General features: G+C 38.7%; 1 protein-coding gene across 2 annotated transcripts; it reads right to left on the reverse strand.

Moving 5' to 3' along the window:
- Positions 1–849: 849 nt before the first annotated feature.
- GPRC6A (G protein-coupled receptor class C group 6 member A) lies at positions 850–14,069 on the reverse strand. 2 transcript variants are annotated; one of them, XM_023923987.2, is made up of 7 exons: positions 13,051–13,521; positions 11,821–12,124; positions 10,910–10,948; positions 9,187–10,014; positions 6,572–6,784; positions 5,037–5,160; positions 850–3,695 (listed from the first exon to the last, which is right to left on the reverse strand). In XM_023923987.2, exons 1-7 carry the CDS (start codon positions 13,242–13,244, stop codon positions 2,575–2,577), a joined length of 2,823 nt encoding a protein of 940 aa, XP_023779755.2. In that variant the 5' UTR covers positions 13,245–13,521; the 3' UTR covers positions 850–2,574. The 2 variants fall into 2 exon arrangements, with proteins under 2 accessions (XP_023779755.2, XP_023779756.2); XM_023923988.2 differs by lacking the exon at positions 10,910–10,948 and having other exon boundaries at positions 13,051–14,069.
- Between the last annotated feature and the right edge of the window lie 563 nt (positions 14,070–14,632).

The raw sequence follows: 14,632 nt of genomic DNA on the forward strand, positions 1-14,632 counted from the left end.
CTCTGTTGCCCTTGGAGATGGAAAACGTGCCTGTGAGATATCAGTGTTTTGAGACGTGGTTTCAGGATCTTTCCAAAGTAAGCAAGCAGAGGGCCAGAAAAAAGTGCTGATCCCTTTGGCCTCACATGGCCTGACCTATGGGCCATGGCTCTGGGAGCAGCAGGATAAGACTTTGCAATGACTCTGGAAGGTGATTCCTGTTCTGTGCTCTGGGGATGAAAATCTGTTTCAGGCTCATATAATGTTCCCATGACTGGCAAGAGGAACAGTTAGATTGCTGGAATACTTACTGCCCTGGGCCAGAGAATGTGCACAAATGATCTTTTAGCATAATAAACTCCTATTTTGAGCTTTCTTGTATCCTCTGTGTAGGGTAGCACAAACCCTTTATGTTCTTCCTGTATGTGATCACTTGCTTCTTCAGGCAAGGGATTTAAAAACATGTAGTACATCTTGCTATTATGTGTCTTTTTTGCTGCCAAGTCAAGCTTGCAAACCTGTTACATCCTCTCTGCTCCACCATGGACTGTGCTTTGCACAGAAGACCTGAGTAGCTGGAGAATTAGAAGGAGCTTGTAGGGATCCTTTGGAATTCTGCCATATGTGATGTCTTTCCTCAGAGATACCTTGGCAGAGACCTTCATACTGCTGTCACCAGGCCCTGTTCATCAAGACATTCTCCTCATTGTCCTGCAGGATGAATCCTTTTAATCATAAACAGCTTTTAATCTAAAGGATGTTTCTAAGCAGGCTGAGGTCTACAGTGGAAACACCTTACAGGTGTATGTTGTCCAAGGCCAAACATATGCTCATGGGGACAGGTAAGGAAATTAAGTGAACCAACTCAAATTTAAATATCAATATGGCTTTAATCATTCCCTTTCATATAGCTTCAAGGCATGCTACACTCAGCACTTTTGAAAACAATAAACACAGGTACAACATTCCAGCCAAATTCACTTTTCTAACCAGCTGATTGCTGACAGTTGTGCATGTAATGTAAAGCTTGGCTTCTCTCTTTTAGGGGAAGACTTCTTGCTGCATTGGCAGTCAAATTTCAGGCATTTTAACTTATCATGCATAATTTCATATGCAGAAAGGTATTTGCCACAACTGAAGTATAAACAGCATTCAACATATAAATATATACATATAACCCTTCATTCCTACAATCAGCAACATAACATATGTATTTACACAAATCTACATGTGAATTGCACTCTTGCCTTTCAAATTACTTTAAAATACCTTCATAGATACACAATATCAAGGATTTTAGTATTACCTCACAGTAACACGGCACAGAACTTAAAATAGTGCAGTTTCTATGTTCTGGGCTTTATGAATATGGAAAAGTATTTTCCTGTTCCTGTTCTGGTATTGACAGCATAGCTTTGGTGTTTAAGCTCTGTCTGAAAAAGCTCTGTGGTACCATTACCCTGACAGAAAAATTCCTCCTTCTCTGAATGTGCCCTTTGCCTCTCACACAGAAGGCACAGCACAGCTGTGCTCATGGAACTACAGAGCAGAGACTCATCCAGTGCAGATCATGCCATCCTCGTGCTCTCTGTGTATCATAATAATGCATTGTCATGTTCTCATCGAAAATCACATTTTTAAAAAATATATACCAACCCCTTAAATTTTCCAGGATGCACTGATGCTGGTACTGACTCATGATGGTCATTACATTTATTTATGCTAATGAGAGGAATCAGTTAGTGGTTTTAAGTTTTGCCATTACACATTGACTTTACACTCTCAAATAAAAGGACACCTGGGGATTGTTCTCCTCATGTATCAGAGGAGATGAATGAGGTGAATCACTGTGTTTCTTCTGAGTATGGGGAAAAAAGGCAAATGAACATATGTATAACTACAGGGCTCCAGAAGAATTCTCTAATTTCTTTATAGATCTGTCTCTGGTTCATTACCATGCTGGTAAACACAAGGGACCTTAAATGTTACTACAACACTCATCTGGAATAAGATGTGCAATTTTGTGAGGAAAACAAAAAGATTCACTGATACCAGATGAAAAGAGTTACTTTTGGAAGTTCAGAAGAATGGAAAGCCTATCTTAAAAGTGGAGACTAAAGGACTGGACGTGTTTATCTTGGCAAACAAAGCCTGGGACAAGGTTCTCTTTGATCTGTAAAATGGGGCCAGATGAGAAGAAGAGCTCCTTAAACAAATGAGTATCAAAGAGGCAAAATAAGTGGGAAAGCTCATGTGGTCCCACTTATATGACTGTGAGAAATAAAAATTTTGTGATGCTTCTGCCTAACTTGAGGAAGGGAGGTTGCAGAATAGGTTCCCACAGGTCTATGTGGGCTGGATGGGGAAGGAGGGGAGCTGCTGAAGGGGACTGCACATCAGGGAGTTTGCAGGAGCAAGGGATGGGCTCTGTGAGTCAGGAATGCCTTTCAGATCTGGTAATGGATAACCACCTAAGTACAGGAAAAGGTGTTTCACGTGGCCTGCCCTTCTTGGGGATATCAAAAGGAAAGAGATCTGAAAGAGAAATGGCTCCCTAAAATGGCTTTTTAACTTCCAGTGCTTAACACTGGCCAGTCATATGCTGGAGACTCTTTTCCTGACCATACTCCTTGTAGCATTTTTAGGAAGAACTTTGCCTTTTATTAGTGGCTGCCTAGGCACTGGGAAATGGCAGTTTCCATTCACAGAGTCATTCTCAATTTTACATGGCTCTGTGATAGTAGCTTGCAGGCTGGAAGATTTTGAATCTAAAGAAACCTGGCTAACAGCAACGCTGCCTGCACTCTTAGAGGAGTAAGTGTAAACCATTTTGAGAAAGGCAGATTTTGTGTTTGTCTCTTGCTTGTAAATGATGATATAGCATTTTGGAAGAAAAGTGCAGCAGAAGATTCCATAGTTAGATATTAAAACAACGATGATTTCCACTGCTGGCAAGTATTTACCAAATGTAGTTGCGTAGACAGGGATAAATACGATCCATGCTATAAAGTAAATTAGCATGCCAAAAGTGATGAATTTAGCTTCATTGTAATTCTCTGGCAACTTCCTACCTTTAAAGGCAAATATGAAGCAAATAAATGCTAGGGCAGCGATGTAGCCCAACATAATCCCAAAAGCTACAATGGACCCCTCATTGCATTCCAGTATTATTGCTCTTGGGATTGAGAAATTTTGATTTACAAAAGGTGTGTTAAATATTAGCCAGAAGGTGCAAATGATAACTTGAATTCCAGTGCAGGTGACCACAGTGGGAATAGGTTTATACATGCATTTCAGGAAATTTTGAAGCTTGGGATCAAAGCTGAAAGCTAATAAAATTTTTAGCGACTTTATTAAAATACATGAAATGCAGAGTGTAAAACTTATGCCAAAGAGTGCTTGCCTAGTTTTACATTTGAATTCTGTGGGTACATCTATGAAGAAGACAGTGCTTAAAAAAATTAAGAAGTGGCTGAAGAGAATAATATAGCAGACAGTCAGACCACCAGATGCCTTTACGACTGGTGTGTCCAAGTTTTTGGTAAATATTACACAAACGGACAAAACCAACACAACCCCAAAAGCAGAGAGGAGGAGGAGGAAGATAGCAAACCAGTCAGTCCAGGCAAGGAAATAGATGGTCTTTCTGTAGCACGTGGAGCTGTTGATGGGAGCCCAGTAGGTTTTGTTGTTGCATCGGTAGCAGTAGTCCATGTCTGGAAGCAGAAAAAAAAAAAGGAAGATGTCTTAGAACCCCGAAGTTAATAAACTGCAAAGCGGATTGTAGGGACTTGAGATAAAGGAGCAATGTGGGAAGGGGATGCTAAAGGGAAAAGGTGGGTCTGACTGCTCCTGATTGCGGCCGTCGCTGTCCAGGGGGAGGAGCTGCAGGGCTGCGGTGGCAGTGGCACAAGGAGCTAAGGACAAGTGACTGGAGCAAGCCTTGCCTGCAGCCAGGGGCAAGGAGGGAAAACGACCAGGGTGCTAAAGCGGTCCTGCTCATCACTGACCAGTGAAATGGGGCCTGGCCGGAGCTCTGGACAGGCAAACTTTAATTGCAACCTGAACAATTAATCTAGAGTAATCAATTCTCTTACAAAAATTTGAACTATTTTTCTTTAATTTGTCTGTTTTAACAAGAAAACACCCTAAATATTCTTGTTACAGATGGCTTTTAAAATACAACAGCAAGAACAAACATTGCTTTAGGTTATGATTTGAAAGGTACTTTTGTTTTGCAATTCCTATTCTCTGGTATGCAGAAATTTCACAATTAATTGAATAAGAAGATGAAATTAACTTTTCTTCTGCTCTCAGTATATTAAAAGTGCATGCTACCTTAATTTTCTTAATTCCATCTCCTCCATATTTAATTTTCCCCTTTAAAAGATTTTGCTTAAAACAGTGGTAAAGTACACATCAGATTTGATACTAGAAAATATTGCTGTACAGCCATATCAAATTGCACAGTACTCTGAGGTAAGACACAAAATGTGCTGTTAAGCAAAATAAATAACCTTGAATTTCATAGATTCATAGGCTTGTAGAATGGTTTGGGTTGGAAGGGACTTTCAAAGACCATCTAGTCCCATTTCCTGAGCTGGGGTGTGGACACCTTTCACTACACCAGGTTGCCCAGAGCTCCGACCTGCCTGGTCTTGAACACTTCTGAGAATGAGGCAACCACAGCAACTTCTCTGAACAACACATTCCAGTGCCTCACCACACAGAAAGTCAAGAAATTTCTCCTGACTGGACTGAATGTACTACAGAAAGATAGGGAGGAAAGGCTCTATTTAATGAGAGTAAACCTCACTGATAAATCAGCCAGAATTTCCATCCTAGCAAAGGGTAATGCTAGTCATCTGGAAAATCTAATTTTTTTAAACTTGGCCTTTTAAGAAGCATTTATACCAAGTTTTACAGGAAACTGATCATAGAAAAATATTTAAATCCCATTCCAAAATTTAACCTAAGGTTCTCAAGGCACATTATATCCAAGCAAAACAATTGCATTGATGTATAAGTAAACCTTTATTTGGATACAAATTTTTTACCTGTTTGGTTGCTGTAATGGTTTTCTGGGCAGTAAATACACTCATAGCAGCATGTGTGTGGACTTTCTGTAACCTTTTTTACCTGGCCTGGCCTGCAGTGCTGGGAACATGTTGACTGAACCTTCTGCAGTGTGCAGAGGGAAAAAAAAAGAGATCATCATCTCAGGTACAGCTAATTACAAGAGAGCATTAATATAAACCTCCAGGATTTTTGAAATTTGTATTTCTTTTCATATCATACATATTTTAAGGAAATCTGAAACTTATGTTGAAAAAGAGACGTTGTAGAGTCAAATTTCTTGTATTTCCTCAACACAGTCAATGAGTAATAGAATGGGGCATTATTTACCTGATAATTTTATTTTTGGGCCCTGAATGTTAATCCCTGGATTTGTGTGTACCTTTAAAATCTAGATCAAAGTCTTTCATTCAGCTTTGAACCTGTGTTTACCGGGGATCATCTTCAAAGAACGCACAGAAGCATCTGATGGGGAATTTGAGTGAGCTGCTTCACAAATGAGATCCTGATACTATCATACTTTCAGCTGCTCAGAGCCCAGGAGGGACACCTTGGCCTGAAGAAGACAATTCGGAGGGTGCTCTGTACTGCAGCTCTGGCACTCCTGACCCTTGCCAGTTTATCCCTGACTCATGAGGCTCCACTCCTGAGTGTGTGATCGGGCCTTCTCTTGAGGTCGCACTTCAGGTCTTCCTTCCAAAGACTATTTTTTATCAAATGATCTGTCCTGAGGCACATTGCAATCTCCTCTCCTTTCAAGATGGTCTTTACAACGAGGTGGAGACATTTCCTTGCACCACAAAGAGGCACAAAGTTTGAGGTTTCCTTTTCTCCTCAGCTAAGTTCACATGTGGAGAATTCAGCCCACCTAGTAAGCAGCCTCTCCCTGTCCCATTAGTGGGGAATGCCTTGCAACTCAGACCTCTACCCATGCACAGAGCACAGATTGTCCAGCTGGAACTGGCCAGGGCCACCCACTAGTCCTGTCTACACCAGTGCTGGGGCTCCAGGTGGCACCACCTACTCATGTTGCTGACCCCCTGCACTAACACGAGCAAATAAACACCAAAACATTTTTTGTTTGTTTTTTTTTTGTTTGTTTTTTTGTGGTTTTTTTGGTTCTTTTAAACAATAAAGTCAACACATCTGAACCTTCATTTTTAAAAAAAAAAGGTAGTACATAAGTGAGGGCTTTTTTACACACTATCATTTTTTTTATTTTAAAATCCCTTTGTAAGCTTCTGGAATAGCATCCTTAGGATAGACATAACCTTCAAGGGGCATTCTGGAGAAATAAATAAATTTTGTATCATTGAGCCTACTCACAGGCTAACATGCATCTCAGGGTGTATGAAAAGGGTTGAATAAACTCAGAAAGGATTCTTTGCTCTAAGAGGAAAACATTAAACCACACAAGAGATTTCTAGCTGATGCATGCTTCAGTTGCAAGTGCTGCAGGGAGAAAAAAAATATCTGAAACAAATTTCACACGTTATGTCAGCAAATCAAAAGTTACCTTCAAAGCCAAAAAATCTTTTTTTTTCTCTTCATCCTCAAAGATAAAGCCACCTTTCTCTGCATCATATTCTGCCATAGTGATGATTTCCATGTGGCCATCAATTTCTTTCCAAAGAAGGACATCATAGCTGGTGCTCATATCTCCATTGGAGTCAAACTTGACTTCCTTATCATCATCAATGACGATAACTTTTTTAAGTTCTTCAAGGAGCTGCACATAAGCATAAGGAGTGATAACATATGGTACCAGTATCATGTCAATGTGACAAACTGAGTAGTTTAACATATGATAAATTTGATTTGATAACATCAAGTTAAAAAGAAATGCTTTTAGAAGTAAGAGAAAAATTAAAATGAAAATTAATTTTGTTTACAGAATTACGTTCTATGTACAACCTTGTTGGCCTCAAAAATCTATTAATAAAAAGAATAATAATTTCATAAAATCATAATAATAGGGGTTTTTTTCCAGCCTTGAAAATTTTGGTGTGATATTCAGTGAGAAAATATTTTTGCATGCAAAAACTAAGAATCTTTAGTCACTCCCCTTCTTGTAAAGAACAGTGGTGGACAGTGTGCCCGTTGTTACTTTACAGTCAGCAGAGTCAATCCGGGCAACGTTTGCTTCCAGAGTAAATTCCCTTAACATGTCTGGAAGTTTCTAGCACTGTTCCCAGCTGTGACTCTGGCTGAAAGTGTGTATGGCAAGGTGAGATTCAAAACTGTAAATAATCAAAGAACAATATATGCCAATTTGCTCAGATGACGAGATCAATGGCACAATGGCAACAAAAAACAGCAAGGCCGTATTTGATAGGTCACAGGAAATACCAAACCAAAGATGCTTTCTTAAGGCAACTGTCCAGCTCCATATTGCAATCCATTCTGTTCAACAGGGGAAAACTTCTGTCTCCCTCATCACACACAGATCAAACAAGGTCTGTGTGAATCTAGAAAAGGACAGGTTAAGGCACATTATATATATATATATATATATATATATATATATATATATATATATATATATCCCTACTCCCAGTTCATGGGGAGATCATAGGAGTACTCCCATTTGCTGCCATGGTTCTTAATCGAAGCAGAAGCTTTATTATTTTGCAGGCCTCGTGATTTTTGGCAACAGTAATTAACTGACAAGAAAAAAGATTCAGTGTTTGGTGAAAGGCTGGGTTCAACTGCATTTGAAAAGCATGCTCTTACATGGGTCTATTTGTGATATTCATAGCATTTAACACAATTAAATGTGCTGACAGGTATACTACCTCAATAGGCTTTGTCAAATATATGTAACACATCTGGTGTGTATAATATGCCATTTAAATTTTTTTTTTAATGTAATTTATTTGAGTGCTTATATCATTTATGAAGAACTGGTATGTTTCTAACCAATTTGATTGGTGCATTTTATTTGGACGATGCATAGTTGCGTGGAACTGAATAGGGTTTTTTTAATTATATATACTCAGACTAGTCATTTAATTCTTCTCCACTTTTTCAATTTGTCTAACATTATGAGAACACCAGAGCTTTTTGAATACATCTTGAGTTTCAGAGAGAAGGGGCTAATATTTAGCAACATTTTGGTGCAACTGGTTATTATTTTTGCAGTCTATAACAACAATAACTCTATTGTTTCCTTGTATATGGAGATGTATGATATGGATTATTTGGATCCCAAGGTTTTTCTGTAGATATATACCTCCCTTCCTAGAGGACTGAATTTTCATGTAGAAGAAACATGCTATGAAAACATCACGGGGGAAATAACTATCTCTTTCAGTTCTCTTCACAAGCACTTAACAACTTAAAAGGACTTTTAATTTGGATGGTTTGGAATTTAGTTCAGTTATTATGTAAATGTAGCTCCATAAATCTGCATTCCCACAAAGTAGTCCTGAATTTGTCACATTAGAGTTTATTAATTCATGTAAAAGTCTGATTGTTACTGGGTTATTGGTTAGTTGTTTGTTTTTTTTTAAATCCTGTATCTGGGTTTGACCTGCCCTGACCTAGGATAAGAGGTCAGAGCAAATCATAGTAACAAATCAGAGTGCTTCGAGGTTGTTTGACTTTTAAATGAACATTTGTTTAATCCTCTGAGTAAAAGTGTGTAAAAGTGAATAGTCCTGAGCAGGTTGTTGGGTAAAAGGTCAGGTCAGGTTTACTTGTCTGATTTTTCCTCTTCTTTACCCACCCAACAGTGTGATAACAAGTACCTCACCCATCTTAGAGATTATGTCTTTATATATGCCAAGATCAGACAGAAGTATAATGTATTACATTTTCAGTTTCAAGTAGAGACTCATTGTAGAGGAAAATGCTTGAATTAAGACAAAACAGATACAATGGTGAGAGAAAGAGAGAAAGGAAAATTGAGACTCTTTGGTGATTGCTCCTATCCTGCAGTATCCCCATCTCTCAAGAGATGGTTTGCAGCAATGGTTTGCAGCAATGGGAACAACCACTATTGGTCAAATAGCTGATAAGTCATTTAGTTGTTTAGTAAAAGGGCCAAGGTTTTCTCTCCAGGAACATGGGAGCAAAAATGTGATGAAAGTTAGGCAGAGAGAAGGAGACCTGAAAGAATTAGCATCATACCTCCCAGGGAGTAAAGGCAGATGGATCCTTGCAGTCTCTGTCTTTGCATTGCCCTTTAATGGCATGAGCTATAGCATAGACTGCAAGTATAGTACTATGGATAAATCCTGGTTCAACATTAGCATTCAAAAAATTGTCTCTCCAGATCTGGGGTTTACTCCCATCATTTTCCAATAGATCATCCTGGGATTGGTTTGCAATGCATGTTTGAAAATCATGATATTCCAGGTGTGCACAGATTGACAAAAGCATAATATATTCACGTAAAAACTTGTTGTTTTCAGTGGGCTTTTCATGAAGTTTTCTCAGAAACTCTTGGAATGAGGAGACATCTCCACTTTTAAATCCAAATCCCACAACTGTTCCTAGCTGTCTGATATTGGGAATTGTACTGATCTTGACTGCAGCTGACCAGTTATCACTGGCAATCCAGATTTTATTAACATTCCTCTCAATTGCCTTCTTGAATAGTTTGAGTACGTGGAACTGTCTCATAAAGACGACAATAACATTTACTCTTGTTTCCTTGACAATCTTCTCAATTGCATTATCAACTTTGGTGTGAAAGGTGCTGTCAGAGAGATAGGCTGGCAGCATCTCTTTAAAGGCTATGCAAACATTGTTCGCCATGGCCTGGACCCCAAAGCTCTCCAGAGCGAACCGCCCATTGTCATCATCCGTGGCTATTACTCCGATCCAGTTCCACCCAGATTCACAGATCAAACGAGTCATTGCTCTTGTCTGGTGAAAATCACTGGGGATAGTCCTGAAGAAAGAAGGAAACCTGATTTTGTCACTGAGGATTTCAGCTGATGATGCAGGACTGACCTAGGAAGAGCGAACAATTCAGTTATGGATGCGGTCTCCTCCAAAGTATGCCAAGAGATCCAAAGCTGCCACAATTGCTCTTCCTTCCCACCTGACCTGGGCTCCCTCTTCCTGAGAGTGAGCATCAACCAGTTGCAGCCAAAGGGGGCAGGTTCTCTCCCTCTGCTCTTAGATGCAGACTTGTGCCCAGTACCAGTTACACTTTTTTTTCCACTCTCTTCCACACAATTCAGTAAAGGCCCAGAGCAAAATCTTTCAAAATGGACATGGCAGAATTGATGGTATAAAAATTTTGGTTTACTCCTTTCAGATACGATCAACATGTTCTTCAAAACAATATTTAAAATATTGGCTATTTTTGAGTCTCTATTCTAATTGCTACAATTCTTGCAGTATTTTCCTATCATGGAGTGTGTTAGTATGGTTCACATATATATATGTATATTTTCTCCCCAGTATTTAATTATAATATTTCAAAAGGATCACTAAATATGTTGGGAGACTTTCAACAGACAAACAGTAACTGATAATACAAAATGCTATAATTCTTTCATACAAAAGATTTATTATATTTTTCCTTGTGAATGTAGCTAGAAAACATAAAAAGAACATTGCTATTTAAATCTCTCCCATTTTAACCCTTTCTGACTTTTTAGCTGGAACTTTTTTTCTACTGTATTGCTTGACAGTTTTTAAAAAATAAATTTAAGCTTTCCAAAATGAGAGTCACCTCAGTGGAGGGGATACCAAAATCTTACTGTGTCAGAACACTGCAGGTGCTATTGATAAGAAAAATCTGTTGGCTCCCATTTTTCATCTATGCCCTACTGCAGATTTTTGTAGTCACTTGCCTTTTGATTATGTTCAAGTGTGGCATTTTAGTTTTCATACTTACTACAGTTCCTGTGGTGGCGTTGGAGGTCAGAATTACTTCCTACCATTGCAGAGGAGAAGATTCAGTTAGAAGTTATCTTTAGTTCAGATTTTATGTCTTTTCCACTTATTTGGTAAATTTACATCTATTGCCAAAACCAAAAATCTGCAAGATAGGATGGTGTGGCTCTGCTTCTTCCTCGTTAGTCCTGGCCTTGACCCCAATTAATTTACAAGGGTGACAGTAGGAAGGCAGCACGGGCCTAAGCACAAATGTGGGACTATGCTAGTCCTAGAGAAGTCAGAAATAGAAAAGGGTATTTTGGGAAGGACTAGTGTGGATCTGAACTGTTGTATTCCTTCACTTCTACAATTGCTTGAAGAGTACCAGGAGTAAATCTTTGTATTAGAGCAATCTCCTCACTTCCCTGTCCATAGTTTTAACTGACTCCAGCACCTAATTTCTCTTGGGCTGCAGAGAATTCCTGAATTTCTGGCCAGATTTCATCTGGTCTCCTTTTTTTTTTTTTCTTTTCTAGCTTGAGACTGAGTGTTGTTATATTCACCACCAGGCAAATTTGATGGCAGCTGTAACTTCGCTGCCTGAGGGAAGTCCTTGAGTGTAATCCAAGGTGCATTAGAGTAACCAGGACTGACTAAAGGCATGGCCAGGCTGACAAGAGCCCAACACAACCCTGAAAAAACACTTGGATAAATGTGCCTTGGGTATATAAAATATCCTCTACTGCTTTTTTTTGGGCAAGTGAATCAAGGCTTCCACTTGAAGCCCACCCATTCTGAGGTCCTTAGGATAAACTAAATCCTGCCCTGTAGTAAATACATGGATTTTGCAATTCCTGGGATCAGAGCCTGTATTCTTAGCATGGTAAATCTGAACCTCTGTCCAAAATAAAATAATTGCCTCAAACCTACCTGTGGGATTAATTGCAAAGCCAGCAGCCTTGACACTGCCATCGACACCTCCGAGTAGCTGGCTCCAGTGACTGCCTTGACTCTCGGGATGTAGTCTGAGTAGTTACACTTGAACTCCACAGCATCCTCAGAAGAATTGAATTTAGACAGAAATCTCAGAGCAGATGCCATGGCTTTTGTAACTTCTGCACACGTGTCGTAGATTTCATAGCCCAGAGTAACTCCAGATAACAGCGTTGAGTTGTTGATGGTTTCAATAGCGTGTATCATTGCAAGTGTCTGAAGAAAAACTTGGATTTCAAAGCTGGCAGAGAAACATAGGTGGCATTTTTTAGAAAAAAACTGCTGGAAGCAAGGGTGAAGCAGTTCTGTTACAAGCATATCCCTTAGAATTTTACTACTGCTGGGAAGAACTGATGGGTAGTAAGTTTTTTGTTATTTGCTTGGGTTTAGTGTACAAAAGATTAAAAAACATACTTTTTTTTCTCATTTAATGGGAGACTAAGTAAAAAAAACACAAAACTTAAAATATACCTGAATAAATTTTTTTTTCTCTGGAAAAGAAAAAGCTACTAAAAGTTTAATTTTCGTGATACATGAAAATTTGCAAGTGGTATCTTCAGGAAGCTTCTGTCAGAGTCAGTGAAGATATTCCAGCTTACTACACCTGCCCAGTAAGTTTTTTAAAAACATATTTATTTTCATCAAAAGCATGAAGCAAAGGAAAGGAAGCATTAAATATTTCAGAATAGAAGAAAATATTTCAAACATCAGGGTTTCTAGTGGTTACATTGGTATTCTAAAATACTCTTCAGACCTGATGAAGTTAGCCCAGATATTTCCCCTCATCTCCAGTAGATGTTATAACAGGATTAAGCAGGCTATTTGATTATCTATGAAAATTGAAATAATATAAAATATTATTATAAAATATATAAAAATATCTAAAAATATCAAAATATCTATGTACAACCAAGATATTTATTGTAAATACAAATACAACAGACAAAATGCTCATTCCCTTCCTCAGTAAGCTGCAGTATTTTTTATTTTAACTTGGCCATGTTCTGTCATCTTGTTTTAATTTACAGAAAATTTATGTGATGTCCAAGGAATTTTTAGACTAAGCAAAGCAAGAGAACCAGAATTTGTTGACCTTAATATAAGAGTTACATGTACAGTGTCCGTGCTCTCTTCTTTGCAATATGTGTAATTTCCAGTATTACTCACCCAGCACAATTCTGAATTACTGGCTTGATGGGATCTTCTTCTGGATGCAGCATTTCACTGTGAACTGCAAACAATCCTCCAATAATGATGTCCCCTGGAGAACTGGCACCCACAAAGTCATCAGCATTCTGGCAGGAGAAAGCAAAGTCGATGCTGAGCACAAGGCAGGGGATCAAAAAGATAACATATGCCATGAGTCTGTTTTGCTCGCTCACTCCCAGCTCTGAGTCAATCAAGCTGCAGCACCAACAAGGGCTCCTGTGTCATCTGTAAAGAGCAGAAAAGGACAAAGGCTGCACTCAAAAGCTGGTCACACCTCATAAGGTGCTTTTATTTGCCTCACTGGACAAGGCTATTTTATTGAAGGTACTAAAGCAGTGCTATCACATAAATTGTGAGGGTGCAGGGGTGTGAGAGTGGAGAGGGAGGGAGAAACATAAATGAGTTTAAAAGGAAATGCAAATCTCTTATGTTGTGTTCAAAGTTTCTGATACCTTATCTGAAACACGTGGCAAATATTTTGGTATAAATTTGGGCTTGTTTTGAATTCCTTCCAACTGAGTGCAGTGTGCAAAGAAGTAATCATGTAATATGGTAGTAGCGATACTGCTGTAACAATGTTTTAAGAATCTGGTCCAAAGAATGCTAAAATACAAAAGACCCCTCTGTCACAGTGTGCTTTATATCAGACTCTGGTTCAAAAGTCCCAACCCCAAATTACCAAAAGACTGCTTTTCTCTCAAACCCTTTTATGCTTTTAAATCCTTTTATAAAAATTATTTGGATAAGTTCTGAGGCACATGTCCTAGGGATTTCAGTGGGCTTTGGATCAGGTTCCGTATTTGCAAACCAGGCCAAGTCCGCTGTGACAAACACAGAAGAGTGGGAAACAATAATGAATTATTCCAAGTTTTTCCTTTCTTCTCCTTCTGACTGAAGGCACCAGCTCACGAACAGAAACTCCTGTGCTGTGGGAGGAATGGGAAGAGACTGTTCTCACCACCACTGTTCCCCTCAGATTTACAGGAATCAGATGCTGTGCCAGAAGGGAACTCGGGGAAAAGAGAAGCAGAAGCTGGACTCTCAGCTTTCATAAACCCCAACTTAGACATCAAAGTGAACTTCCTTAGGACAGAAACATGACTTATGCTAATAAATACCAATCTGTGTGAGGGACACAGATCTGACCACAATCCTCTGTTTCTGACATTGGTTTATTTCCTGTTTTCTTTTAATGGCTTATTCAGATTTTGCTTGTTTTGGCAACATGCCGAAACACTCCCAAAAGAATGGGTTCAGTCATAGCATTTATCGTCTATGATTATATAAAATCTAGGTTTACCTTGAAAATTTCAACCAAGGTTTATTTACTGGCAAAGAAAATTAGAAATGTAATGTTTGTTATGCATTCCTTTCAATAAACATAACGCATACTGTATAAATTATTCAAATTACTATATTTTACTTGTTTTCACAATAGTCTTTTTGTAGTAAAATATCTGTTTAGAACCAAGATATTTCTTGTAAATGCAAATTTACAACACAAAATACTTGCAAGTATTAAGCTGACAAAATACTTGCA

The sequence above is a fragment of the Cyanistes caeruleus genome, chromosome 2 (genome assembly GCF_971803275.1).
Source record: "Cyanistes caeruleus chromosome 2, bCyaCae1.hap1.1, whole genome shotgun sequence".
In the NCBI taxonomy this organism is placed as follows: domain Eukaryota; kingdom Metazoa; phylum Chordata; class Aves; order Passeriformes; family Paridae; genus Cyanistes; species Cyanistes caeruleus.